The following is a 14,054-nucleotide window of genomic DNA, read 5'->3' as shown; positions in this document are numbered from 1 at the left end:
CTCACCACTTAAGGTTCAACTGGCGTCTTTTAATTTCATCATCTTGTTGCACATCCTTCTTCCGTCTAGAAGAACCAATTTCTGATAATCATCTGTCATCCGTCAACATTAGTGGAAGGAAATAAGCAATAGTTTGCATTTTCTTTTGCCGTTTCACTCAAAAATCTCTTAATATTTTATGATATATTTGAATAGAAATCTGGCTCTTTAATGGCTCTTATGAGTCTTTGAATGTTTCCAGTGGCCCAAAAACCTAACAAGGTTGTTAAATGTGCAATAAAGGTTATGTAGCATATTTAATGTGCAAATGATCAATAACAATGACTTAACACTCCTGACTTTCAAAGGATTTAGAGGAAGTGTATGTCTCCCTCTTTGCTTTTGCTCTTGTTTCTTTATATAAAATGTTCTCTTCTGATTAGATGTTTACTTATGTTTGTTGTGAAAATGTGACTATTTTTTATGTCAAACATGAGAAATGTTGGAGATTCTGCTGGAAGATGATGATGGATGATGATGATGATGTTCTCATTACATTCAGGACACAAAAGAACCTCAAACATTGCTTGCTTGTGTTGTATCAGCTCTCAGATGTATGTCACTTTGGATAAAAGAGTCTGGGAAATGAAATTGTAAATTGAAACATCTTGATCGCCCCCTGGTGGCTGGCTGCAGTGTAAGTCTTAAACCCCGCCCCCTCTATGTTAGCAGATGGGAAAAATCAGTTTGTGCCAAATAAATGTTTCCTAAAGATGTTTTCTGTTATTTTAGGTAGTTCTTATTATGCTGTTGTATGTTAAAGTGGTTATTTTTCTGATCAGTTAGGTTTTGATTAGTTATTTGATGCTATAAAAACGGGCTTTCACGTCACGAGTTACAGTTTGCTTGCATTTTAGTCGGCTGGGTGTATGAGGGGGACCACGATACCACATCTCCAACCCCAACTACTACTGCACAAACTTGGCAGCACTCTATCCGTGATATTTTGGCTTAATTTTGTAGTGGAAGGAAGTGAAAACACGTCTTCACCTTTATCTCTATATATCTCTGAAGCAGACTTCTGTTTTTCATGTTTCATTCTGTCTTACGTGCAGGCCCAGCCTACGACCTGAGCTTCAGTGAGGTCAGAAGTCACTCCCTGGTCATCCTGTGGAAGGCTCCAGTCTACACCGGAGCGAGCGCCGTGACTGGATATTTCGTGGACATGGCCAAGAAGGGCTCATCAGACTTTGTTACTCTGAATCAGGAAGCTGTGAACCACCGTTACCTGCAGGTAGGACACTGACTGTTCAACTAGAGATCATACTTGGCTGTTAGGACCCATTCACACTAGTGGACAGTAGCATAAAGAATCCTGATGACCATGAAAAGTGACTTAAAGAGTTTTTCCTTATTAAAAGTTTGAATCAGAAACCTGACACACTGTACATGTAGAGATGTTTCCATGGTTTCCTGCAGGTGAAGGGTCTTGAGGAAGGTGAAACCTACGTGTTCAAAGTTCGTGCTGTCAACGCAAACGGCGTGGGAAAAGCCTCCCAGTTGTCTGAGCCGGTCTGCGCCAGAGCTCTTCCAGGTAACAACAACTTAATACGGCTCACTTTTACTACCAGCAGCTCCGCACCTTTTATATTAACAAAATACCTGCTAACATGTCGGGGACTGACTGTGTCACATGATGTTTGTTTAGTCCAGTTTGGATTTCACATCACAAGTCACACAGTCCTGCAGCTTCTTGTGACTAAAAGAGAACTTACATGTGTTTAGTTTAATAAATATATTTTAGAAACATTTTGAAAACACATATTATTGTAGCATCTTATTTACACCTGGTATTAGAACGGGATCTGAAAGATCTGATCTTGTTTTTGTATATTTTAATGCATTTAATTACTTATTATCCTCATTGAGACTCGACTTCTTTCCTGCCGAGCAAAATCTGCTCATCAGTAAACAGAGGTGTTGTGGGTAATGGTGGGTAAATCAGCCTCAGATTGAAAACTGAAGAATCATTTCTGTGAGTTGTTCATTTAGGGCAAACTTTAAGAGATAAGAGTTAAGATAAACTTTATTGATCCCACACAGCAGGGACAGTCATGTTTCACACTTTATTATTTTTTACTATCTATCTATCTACATCACTGCACAGAATATACATATAATTAGTCATTAAAAGTGTGTCTCTTTCAGCCTTCTCACTTACTTACTTGGTCTCTATGTAAGGTAAGAAAAAAATATCAGTATCAATGCTTTTTTGTTTACAGATGCCAGTTCGTTGTACAGATTGAGCCAGACTTTATGCATTAACAAGCATTTTTCCTTCTCTGGATAAAGTGTCTGGATACAGATCACATTTTAATACCAGGAGGAAATGGATGTTATGTTTGAGATATCTTGATGTTTTCTGTTTTCTGTGTAATATCTCATTGAAATTGTCTCCTGTTATTCATGTTCACAGGCACCAAGGAGATCGTGGCCGGCGTGGACGAGGAGACCGGAGACATCTTCCTGTCTCTCGAGGCCTGCGAGATCTGTGAGACGTCCAAGTTTGTCTGGTCGAAGAACTACAAACCGATCGGCGACTGCCCCAGGGTGGCCGTCTCGGCGAAGGGCAGAACGTAAGCTCGCCGTAATCCTCGACGCATCACAGAGGCTTGAGGCAGAGCTCGGCGCTCATTCAGCTTCTTCTCTGATTACAGACGGAGCGATTAACTTTAAAGTAGTTGTCAGAGTCAGTCAGTAATAGAGCAGAGCGAGACAGCGTGTTTTGTCCTCGGGGCTTTGTCCTCACTGAACTCACGACCGAACAGGATCACACTTCTCTGTTTCCTGTTTTCGGCGTCACAAACGGAGGTCGTAAGGTCATAAGTTGAAGACCTTGTTTGCGTTCAAGTGATGTTTAACATCTGAACTCAAGATTATTTTTCAGTTTCAGCCCCAGTAGAACAAGTTATGCAGATTTTTTAACAATTCTGTCAAAGTTTGTCTTTCATATTTTGGATGTTTGTGAAAATATTGGGGCTGTACCCAACTCAGAATTCTGTCAGTCGAATCCGATCGAATATGTCATATATCATCAATATGAATATTCAACTATTCGTTCCTTTTCTTGCATGTACACCAGCAAGCAACATAATGGTGTTTGATGCATCTTCACGTAAACAAGCCAAGTTAGCCCTCTGAGCTAATGAGTGCTAACGACGAGCAGAAATGTGCAACACTATATATATCAAACAAAAGCCGAAGATTTTGTATTAAGTTGCTGTGAGCTGCAAATTCACTTCTAAGCTGGAGGTGATTTTATCCCAGAGAGTAGCATGAAAACAAGAGCGCTCACTCTGTAGCTATTTCTGTGGACCAAAATGTGTACGCAGATGTACGCTGCGCTCTGACTGACGAAAAAAGGAAAAAAATAAAAGGAAAAAAACGCATGAAGAATCTCAGTCGAGTGAAGGTTTTTTAACAGATGATTCGACTCTTCAGCTTTCAGAAGGGACGCCAGAAATATCATTAGAATTAAGAAAAGTTACAGTAATTAAATACAAGCTTAACAGCCAAGATATTACAAAATTTTTCTTTATTTTACAGGTTCTAATGAAACTCTTCCTAAATGTTTCCTGTTAAGAACGTTGTAATTTGGTACCAATCATTGGAAAGATAGAGACTGCTCAGCTATTCTAAATATATGTGCAGCTGACCTGCTGTGTGCTCACTAAAAGACTTGATTAACTTGGCAGTTACTGTAAGTGTAATAACTCAACGCTGTCTCTAGTTTAATAATTACTGAATTTCATTTTTCTTTTTCCAAAAATCTCTCAGGAAATGATCAGAAAGTCCAGAGGAAGTGACAGATTGCTTTATCTCAAACTAACAACTTTTTAAATAAAACATTTTTACAAGTGTTCATGACGATAGACTGGCGTAAAAAAATAAACAAATGTATGAAATTTTTGGGACAATAAATGTAAAATGCAAGTGGATTTTCAGTGTTGTTCCTGCTGAGTTGATGGCTGTAATTGTTTTGACCTTAATGGATATTTATTTTTTATTTGGGTCCTCATCAGCTTCCACAAAGTGATCGCTACTCTTCCTGGGATCCACACAAAAACAACAACATTAAAACAGGCAATTATTTAAAATCGCACAGTATTAATAAGACAACAAAATGCAATGTAAGACAAATATAAAGATCAGAAAATAAGTGAAATTACTTTACACATGAAACAATAAATAGCAGCAACCTTTTAATGAAAAGAGAAGCAAAATTGTCACAAACACACAGCATCAAAAAAATAAATAAAAATGAACAAAAAGGTTACAAACAGCATCATCAATTTTGTTTTAGTGACTTTTTAAAGAAAATGTGTTTGTGAGGAGCAGATTCCAAGCAGAAGAACCTCAATAAAGAATCGTTTTCATCATAAAATGTGTGTGTGAACTTTGAATTTAACAGTTTTTCTGTTCGTTTCTCAGCTCCAGGCTGACTTTCACCAACCCTGATAAAGACGATCTGGGCAAATACTCTGTGGTCGTCACCGACACAGATGGAGTCTCCAGCAGCCACACTCTGACCGAGGACGGTGGGTCACGTAGTCACAAACCAAATGTCGGAAACAGCATTTAGATTTTAGTTTTCTGACTCTTTTTAATCGTCCTTGTTGCTCATGTTTTGTTTTTTTTTTCCATTCTGCAGCCCTGAACACCATGCTGGAGCTCAGCCATGCCATCAGACATCCAAGTGAGTCCTGAGCATCATCAGCAAACCTCCTGTGTCAGTTAAATTGACATTATTTCCTCTGGATCTAATCTTTGCGTGTCCTTTGTCTCTGTGCAGTCGTTCCTCTGAAACACCATCTGAACTATGAGATTTTGGAGAAGGGTCACGTGCGTTTCTGGGTGCAGGCCGTCAAACTGTCCCCGTCTGTGTCCTACAGGTTCATCGTCAATGACAAGGAGGTCACCAGTGGAGAGGTAACGTCTTCAACGTTTACATCCTCTGAGTTTCTGAATGAAAATTTAATTCCACACTCAGCGGCCACTTTATTAGGTACACGTGAAATCTAATTCTGCAGCTTTACAAGAATCATTTTTATTAAGCTCATGGTTCAGTTTTTGTTGAAATTGTTGGAAATGTGTAAATTCAATTCCTGCAATGTTTCTTTCTTTCCCCTCAGGTTTATTTTGCAGCTTCATTCGACTTGTTTGATGAACTCTGTTAGCTCTCCTGACACTGTTAGGTGTTAAACAAATATTGCAAAGCAGCATCGTACCTGTCAAACAGCCACTGTACTCACTTTTAACCCTTCGAATGAAAAACCATGTGAATCCTAAACAGGAAAGCACCATTTGTCCCTGCATGTTTTACGCAATTGTAAAGAAAAGATTAAAATGTAAACCCCAACCAAAATTTAAAACGCTGGATTGCTGCAACTTGCAAAAGTGACTCACCAGGCGGTTAATGGACAGCTTTAGATAGACAGGAAAGACAGGAAAGAGTCAAACCCATGGCCACTGCCGAGGACTAACAGCTGCTGCATATGGGCCTCACGCTGAGAGGTTTATTTAAATCAGTAATGCTTGTAAACTGGATGCTGAAACCAATTTATATTTTCATTTACGATCAGTCAGCTGAGAAATAAACAGCTTGCAGTTTGTTTGTCATTAAGTAAATGAATGAATTTGGTCTTTAAAGTGAAGATTCTGCACCTTTAATGAGGGCGTCCAGTCACTGCCGAGGGTAAATGTAGTGAATATAAGAGATAAACCCCTCAGTGAGTTCAAAGTCTGAGAAATCTGTGGTTCTTCCTGCATCCAGTGATGTCACAGTGATGCAGTTTGTGTTAAAGAAGAATTTCTTATGTGCAGTAAAGATATAATGTCATGACAGTGAAGAGACAAACACGCTCAGATATGAACCTGACCTCTTGGTGTGTTGTAGATACAAATCTTTATCGTGTTTTTTTTTTTTTTTTCCTCTCAGGGACACAAGATCAGCCACGATGTGGCCACAGGAATCATCCAGATGACGGTGGATACTTTCACCAGAGCCAACGAGGGCACCTACACCGTCCAGATCCACGACGGCAAGGCCAAAACCCAGAGCTCCCTGGTCCTGGTGGGAGATGGTGAGGCTTTCTTTATCCTCGCTTAACTGTTATTAGAAAGTTAAGAAATCAGCTCATTGATTATTTTAAACAAGTATGATGTTATTTACCAAATAAACATAATGGGAAAGTACAGGATATTTCTGTATGAAACCGGTCTATGTAATATTTATAGGGAATTATTAAATGTTTTGAGGAAAATTTGTGTATTTTTACAAATTAATTATGTTAACATACAGTATAAATGAACTCTATTATAAAGGTAGTTTTATGACATTTAAAGAAATTATGTTCCCCAAGTGAACTGTGTGTTTTAAAGTTGTTTTTCTTCAGAAACATTACATTATCCACATTTATATTGATCATGTTTTTCTGTTTCAGTGTTCAAGGTTGCTCTGAGGGAGGCCGAGTTTCAGAGGAAAGAGCACATCAGGAAGCAAGGTACTAAAACACACACACACACGCGCGCACACACACACACACACACACACACACACACACACACACACACACAACGCTCCACCAAGGCTCAACTGTCATTATGTTGTAAACATCACTTACACAAACAAAAGCTCATAGTTGCAAACACATCTAATCTGAGTTAATTCTGTGTTTAATTTCTTCCAAAGAGGTTCCAGTATTTTACAGTCTCGTTTGTTTGTTTGTTTGTTTGTTTGTTTGTTTGTTTGTTTGTTAGCTCAAAAAAAAAAAAAAAATGTCAACAGATGTCAATGAAATCTGGTGTAAAATGAATCCACAGGCAAAGAGACGAGTGGCTGATTTTTGGTTTGGATGCAGGAATGTTTTAAGGATTTGTTGACATTATGAGAAGAGTCAGTTTTGAACATTGCTGTTATTTTCTAATTCTTGCACTTAAATGATGACAAACCTGCGCAGCCTTGGCAGAGATAAACTCTCTCTGAGGATTTTATACTTTTATGTTCGTAGGACTGATGAGATCCTAATTTACATGATTCCACGTTTTGATTTTAGGTGCACATTTCTCTGAGTATCTCTATTTCACTGTCACTGAGGACTGCACTGTTCTGCTGGCCTGCAAGGTAAGGTTCAGGTCGCTCACCGTTTTGCCTTTTTTAATCTCTTGACTTCCTTATTCCCTCAATAAAACTAATCTTTGTGTGTTTGTGTGTGTGTGTGTGTGTGTGTCAGGTGGCCAATGTGAAGAAGGAGACGACTTTCCATTGGTACAAAGAGGACGAAGAGATCGTTCCAGAAACTCCTCCCAATGTCATGTCTGGAGCCTGCTCTCTCCCCCTCCCTCTGGTAACCGTCGACACCAAAATAATCCACTGTTGTGCTGCGAGCTTATTGACTTACATCACACACAAATATTAATTATATCAAATCAAAGACCAAAGCAGTAATCGAACACTGAGTTAACATTTAAGGTTCATTTATGCTCTACGTCAGATACAGATACAGGCGGAGCTTCTGTCCGCACTCTTCTGTGCTTTTATTTCATGTGTATGGACGAGGCGGAGCGTCACGGCTGTGTAGCAGTGTAGCTAATAGTTCAGCTGAGACACGACCACAGGACGCCACAAAAAAGTTTTAAACATGTTTGTTATTGTCAAAAACTTTTATTCTATATCTATAACACCCGTTCTGACGTGAAGGAGACATGACGTATGTGGGTGGTAACGGCTATATCAATTAAAATGTATGTTTTTTCGTACATAAATGAAGCATAAGTTATTCTTAAGCATACATTATGATCATTACAGTTAATCTGCATTTAATGAAACTGTTAAAAGTGAAGTCTAGTAATGTTGTCAAGGAAAATTCTTAACAATCTTAACATTAAGGACAGTTTAGAACTATTCTCTGTGTCCTTTGGTAATAGTAATAATAATAATCATGTAATAAACTTTATTTGTTCAGCACTTTTAATACAAGAAATGCAACCCAAAGCACTTTGCTGCAAATAAACTCTCTGTTTCACATAAAAAGACATAGAATGAACATTAAACGTGGATAGAATGCTATAACTAATGAAACATAAAATCCACTTGATAAAAATAGTAACAATATGAATCTTTCCATGATAAAAGACACACTGAACATAAAAAAGTAGTCAGTATCATGGCTGAAGCTACAATTCAACAGATGATGAGTTTGTTCAACTGGACGTCTCAAAAATACACACCAGCAGCTTATAATGAATTAATAAACAGTATGTCACTGTTGCAGTTTATGAATCTACAGACCATGAAATAAAAAAATAAATTAAGGAAACTGTAAAATACATGATTAAACAATCAGCTACTCTCTTTATATTGTCTTTCCTGTTTTTTTTTTAAACATTGAGCACAAAAACCAAAACTCTGCTGCGGATTTTCACTGTGATTTTTAGGATACTTCTGAAGTTCGAGATATTTTACGGTTTTCTCTTCATCCTCTGCATGAAACTGACAGATATTTAGACCAGAGGCTGCTGTTTCACCGAACTGTTAAATGCTCACAGTGACCCGGCTGATGATGACGATTTCAGCGATGCTAAACATACTCTAGATTTTCTGTTGTCACTTGATGTATTCATGTATTTTATCATGTTTTTTTTTTATCTGGCTTCAAAACAAATGTTGCTCTCTGGGACAAAATAATTAAAATTGACCTTCATACCTTCGTTACAACACATAACCACACTGTAATCTATCTTATTTACTTTCTAAAATGTTTATAATTACATCGTAGTTTTTTGTATGTGTTTGCAGATTCACAGAAATTTGCATGTTGCTGCTGCATGTTCATATAAATCATGTTTTTTATTTCTTTAGTTCTCCAGAACGTCTCAGGGCGTTTACAAGGCCGTGCTCGGTGACGACAGAGGAAAGGACACATCTGTGTTTGACATTTCAGGCAAAGGTACTTTCTCACTGATCAGAAGGAGTCAATTTCTTCATGCTCATTTTTATAATAAACACGTTATAATGTGTTTTGTGTCTTTTTTTCTCACAGTGTTTGACGACATCATCAATGCAATCGCCAAGATCGCGGGTGAGTTTGATCATCTGACTTAAACATCATCTCAGACCTTGTCCTCTTGTGTGTAATTGACCGATAAGTGGTTTATTTTTTATGTCATTGGGCAAAAGCTCACATGTTCTGAGAAAAAACTAGACTTCTGCTCGTCCTGTTGGCTCTGTCTTCAGGTTTTAGAAAAACTCGTGACAAGAGGCCGTTTTGAGGCTCATGACCTGAGAATGACACTCAGCAATCAATTATCTTTCTCCAGAATCGGTTACTGCACCTATAACACTGTATCGTGCCAACATTTAGTGAAAAGTTTATCCTCTGGATTTGCACTGAATCCAGTCCTACCGCTCTGCTACACGCAGCTGTAACTCGATTTAGCCTGAAGGTCTGACTGTCTCCCCTCCCAAAAAATGTATAAGGAAAAAAAATGTGATTTAACCTTTAGATAAAAGTAAAGCAGGGAGAAAAAGCAGCCTAAGGGGCTCTTTGGATATCTATTTGAAAAGCCCTCAGTAAAGTATTCAGAGTAGAAGCGCTTGGCAAACAGGAAAGGAAAACGTCTGTACAAGAAGCTGAAAGATGGAATAATTGCAACACAAGTACACGGTGTATACTTTAAGGAAGTATAAAAATGCACAACTGGGACACAGAAAAATGCACAGAAAGCATCTTTACTTTCAGTTTGTGTGAGTTCCTGTGTGTTTGTGTCCGTCAGGTGCGTCTGCCTCTGACCTGGTGCTGCAGTGTACTCCAGAGGGCATCAGGCTGCAGTGCTACATGAACTACTACACTGAAGAGATGAAGACCGTCTGGAAACACAAGTACTGTTTCATTAAATGCTTCATTTGACTTCACGTTGTACGCAACAAGTGAACAGAATTCAAATATTTACTTTCACAGCTGAGGCGTAACAACATTTTGTCGGCTGTCGAGTTCTTTTTTGTGTGTAAACCTGACATTTTCAGTCTGTGAAAAGACAAACTGCAGCGTCACTTAAGAACTATTATGTTTGTGCCACTCTATTATTATCATTATTTGTCGTATGCCGAGGCTCAAGTTGTTGTGAGCTAGAAACATGAAACTCTGTTCAATAACTGGAAATGATGCGCTTCCCAGGAAATATGAGCCCAACTGGCCACATGGTGGCGCTGTAATTAAAGCCCAAAAATTAAATTGAAGAAAGGTCTCGGCCCTCACACCACGAGTGTCATTAACTCGAAATTTCACACAGAAGTTCAGCTTACTGTTTTCTCCAAAAAAAACCTCCTGGACAAAAAAAACTTTTTTTACATATATTTGACAAATATTTAAACTGCAACTCAGATCTTTATCAAATTATCTGTGGATCATCATCGGACCAAGCTTATTAAAAATTACATAAAGCAAAGCAAGACGGTGAAAATATTCTAAATGTAGTGTGTAGCGTCAAACTGATACTGATTTTTTTGTGACACTTCCTAATGAAGCTGTTTACTGAGAAAAACATTCACATCCCTCTGTGCAACAAGGTGCGATTGACCAACAGTTTACTTTTCTCTGCTGCGCTCCACTCTTATTTTTCTCAGTAGTGTAGAAATCCTCCTTCAGTCATCAGCTTGTAGATGTTATTGCAGCCACTTCACTGTAGAAAGTTCAGCCTTTGATCCGAGGACTGACTCCTGTGACCCTGCAGGGAGAGTAAGATCGCCTCCTCTGAGAAGATGAGGATCGGCGGCACCGCAGAGATGGCCTGGATGCAGATCTGTGATCCGTCTGACAAGGAGAAGGGTCACTACTCCATCGAGATCTCAGACGGCGTGCAGACCCACACCAGAACCTTCGACCTCTCTGGACAAGGTCTGTAATGTGCACTTAACACTTATCTGTACTCACTGATGAACACATTCATTTTACTTGCAATTTATTTATTTTTTTATGTTATTGTATGACTCGGTTATGGTTACTTTTAATTTCTAGATTTATTTTGATGTATTTCTATTTCCCTTTTGTTATTTTCTTGACTTTGAGTCACTTTGAGTCAGTCATTAGTAAATATCTTATGAGATTATTTCTTTTTCTGCAGCTTACACCGATGCCTATGAAGAATACCTAAGACTTAAGTAAGTAATTTGACAGCACAGTCAGTTTGTGAACATGCATCTTTAAATTATATCTAAATTATATTAATCATACCGACGTTCTTTTATCTTTTAGGGCAGCCGCATTTGCAGAGAAGAGTGAGTATATCTTTATTTATATCTATATCTTGAGTTTCATCATGATAAGGATTTTTAAGACTCTTTGAGCATTCTGAACATTTTCTGATGAGTCTGACAGGCGAGTTATTTGCTTTGAAGGCAAAGTTCAACTGAATAATGTGTCTGAAAGTTCGAAGAGTCACAGTGTTACATTCCTCCTGCTTACTCTGTGACAGGTGGAGTTTTTTTTTTTTTTACATCACTTCACTGTGCAAACAGGATGATAGTCTTCACTGACGTTGTTCTGAAGTTAACGTACCTGTTGTTGTCTCTCCTCAGACCGTGGCAGAGTGGTCGGTGGTCTGCCTGACGTGGTCACTATCATGGAAGAGAAGGTGAGGATGTAAATCAACACTGTGCTCATAAAATGACAGTGTGATGACATGAAAACCAAAGATCACCTTTAGATCTTTGGTTTACATGTTTGTGTGAGAGCAGTAGTACAGAGGGTCAAGGTGTACTGCACCGACAGCATTCCTGTGACATGAGAGCTGGAACAAAAAGTAAAAATAAGATCTACAAGTTGTCATGTGATCCGGTTTTCACAAAACAAAACAAAAAGTCTATAGATGTAGAATGTATTTTACAAGGGTAAAAGTTAAGGAAAGAGTAAAATTTTCAGCCTCAAGCTTGTGGGCGCTCATTTATGCCAGTGTGATGGGAAGAAACAAAGATCCTGTGTGTCATTATAGTGTGAAAACTTTCTTGAAGTATCACAGCTGTGAGCTGCTGGAAAAGTTTGAAAAGAGCTTGAATTAGACTTTGGCAAAGATGTAGGAACCCTGAAGTTGTGATTTTAGTTGACATGTGCAAATCTGGTTTTGAGGACCTCCGAGCAGACAAAGTCTTTGGGCCCCCTTGTGATCTCTGGTGACCCACTAAGAGGGGCCCGGACCCCAGGTTGGGAACCAGTGCTCTAATACATGGTTCTGGAAATTTACAGCGTCATCATACAGTTTGAGTCGCTCTTTAATCATAATATGTGTTCATGTTTATTTACAGTTACTCTGGATTCCAACATCCTAGTTTAGGATTTCTAACTTTCTTCATTTAGGTTGGTTCAGCTAAAAAAAAAGATTGTTTTCCTAAATGCAGTAAAAGTTTCTTTAATACCAAAAATCTTAAGTGTCATCCTAAACTGAGATAAGATGAGGCCCAGTGCTCTTAAGTGTTTTTTAATGTGTTTTTCTATAAAGTTACAGTAAACAAACCTTTATTTTGAATAAATGTTGACCTGAGTTGACTCTCGTCCCTCCTCAGTCTCTGAGCCTGACCTGCACCGTGTGGGGCGAGCCGACCCCCGAGGTCACCTGGTTCAAGAATGAGCAGGAAGTCGCCTCCACCGAGCACACCAGGGTCACGTTCGACGGCGGCAAGTTCGCCAGCCTCGTCATCAATAAGGTCACTCCCGACGACTCCGGCAAGTACAGCATCAACGTGCGGAACAAGTACGGCGGCGAGTTCGTCGAGATCACCGTCAGCGTCTACAGGCACGGCGAGCAGATCCCCGAGCCCAAACTGGGACAGCCCAAAACGCCCGCAGCCACGCCTGTGCCGCCAAAGTCCCCAGCTCCGCCCTCCAAGACCCCGACCCCCACCCCTTCTAAGTCCCAGACCCCCGCGATGTCCATGAAGAGCCCGACTCCGGCCTCTACCCCAGCTTCCACCCCGGCCCCCAAGTCTCCAACCCCGGCCCCCAAGTCTCCAACCCCGGTCCCCAAATCTCCAACTCCAACCCCAAAATCTCCGACCCCGACTCCGTCTCGCGGCGTCAAGTCGCCCACCCCGCCCAGGTTCGCCAAGTCTCCGACCCCACCCAGGAAGTAAACGGTGGCGGCGGCGACGTCTGTGGGGGAAACGTTAGCAAAGCATGAGTGTGAAACCATGAGCTGTTACTTTAAAGTTTATGTAGATGTAGTCGCTGCTAAAAGTCCCTTTTTCTGAACTTCTGGACAACACGTGCAAAGAACGGGCTTCTAACCAGTTAGGTTTTTTTTGTCTAAGAGCTACTTGCAGGATATATAAAGAAAAAACCTGCAAAAGAGGGACTTTAACGGCGGCTTACATACAGTAGATCATTTCAGTTATTTCATGTCATTCAGCTGACACAGGTGGGGAAAAAGGCACAAGAAAAATAAAAAACCAGGGTAGATGTTCATGTTCAATGTTTTAAAAGCTGCACCTTCCACTGCGCTACGTTAGTGGAACGCCTGTATACATTTCTGTGTGGATGTTAAAGGATAATTCTTGTTTATTACAAAGAGGGTGTGAGCACAAAGTTACCATGACCACTAAAAATCAGGTGGAAAATATGTGGAAATGTTATAAACCAGAGTTATTCTTTAAGCTGGGCGAGCTGGGAGTTATCAGGTACAGAGCTGGGGTTCTGCTGTCAGTACCTGGGTGTGGAATCAGCACCAGATACCACATTATTGTGTTGTTGTTTATTTATTTTTTTTTTTTTGCTCTGGGATGGTTAAGTTTTCATCACGTGATGATCCTGATGATGATCCTGCCCTGGTGTCTACGCCAGAGAAATCTGTCTGTCCGTCTGTCTGCGTCCCCCCAACGCTTTGTGATGGCAATAAACTTTACTTATCAACCTCGTCCTGTTGTCTTTGTGAGTCGTCTCTTCTTACCTCACGTGTGTCTGGAAGAGCATTTATACCAACATGATCCTGTCAGTCATTATAGTTCTCATAATAATCACAAAGTAATT

General features: G+C 39.7%; 1 protein-coding gene across 2 annotated transcripts in view; it reads left to right on the top strand.

Annotated features, from left to right (window-relative positions):
* The window catches only part of myom2a (myomesin 2a), a 40,667-nt gene extending 26,725 nt beyond the window's left edge, over positions 1–13,942 (top strand). For both annotated transcript variants that reach the window (XM_084714711.1, XM_084714712.1), the window contains 18 exons: positions 1,095–1,273; positions 1,459–1,573; positions 2,456–2,615; positions 4,471–4,577; positions 4,691–4,735; positions 4,832–4,968; positions 5,978–6,122; positions 6,483–6,542; positions 7,095–7,162; positions 7,272–7,385; positions 8,900–8,987; positions 9,081–9,119; positions 9,814–9,919; positions 10,771–10,934; positions 11,161–11,197; positions 11,292–11,314; positions 11,615–11,670; positions 12,596–13,942. In XM_084714711.1, coding sequence (XP_084570837.1) covers positions 1,095–1,273; positions 1,459–1,573; positions 2,456–2,615; positions 4,471–4,577; positions 4,691–4,735; positions 4,832–4,968; positions 5,978–6,122; positions 6,483–6,542; positions 7,095–7,162; positions 7,272–7,385; positions 8,900–8,987; positions 9,081–9,119; positions 9,814–9,919; positions 10,771–10,934; positions 11,161–11,197; positions 11,292–11,314; positions 11,615–11,670; positions 12,596–13,162 — 2,210 coding nt within the window. In that variant the 3' untranslated portion in view covers positions 13,163–13,942. The remainder of the gene's footprint in view (positions 1–1,094; positions 1,274–1,458; positions 1,574–2,455; positions 2,616–4,470; positions 4,578–4,690; positions 4,736–4,831; positions 4,969–5,977; positions 6,123–6,482; positions 6,543–7,094; positions 7,163–7,271; positions 7,386–8,899; positions 8,988–9,080; positions 9,120–9,813; positions 9,920–10,770; positions 10,935–11,160; positions 11,198–11,291; positions 11,315–11,614; positions 11,671–12,595) is intronic.
* The last annotated feature ends 112 nt before the right edge of the window (positions 13,943–14,054 follow it).

This window comes from Lutjanus erythropterus, chromosome 3, assembly GCF_056507025.1.
Source record: "Lutjanus erythropterus isolate fLutEry1 chromosome 3, fLutEry1.hap2, whole genome shotgun sequence".
NCBI lineage: Eukaryota > Metazoa > Chordata > Actinopteri > Lutjaniformes > Lutjanidae > Lutjanus > Lutjanus erythropterus.
This window is presented reverse-complemented; position numbering and strand designations above follow the sequence as displayed.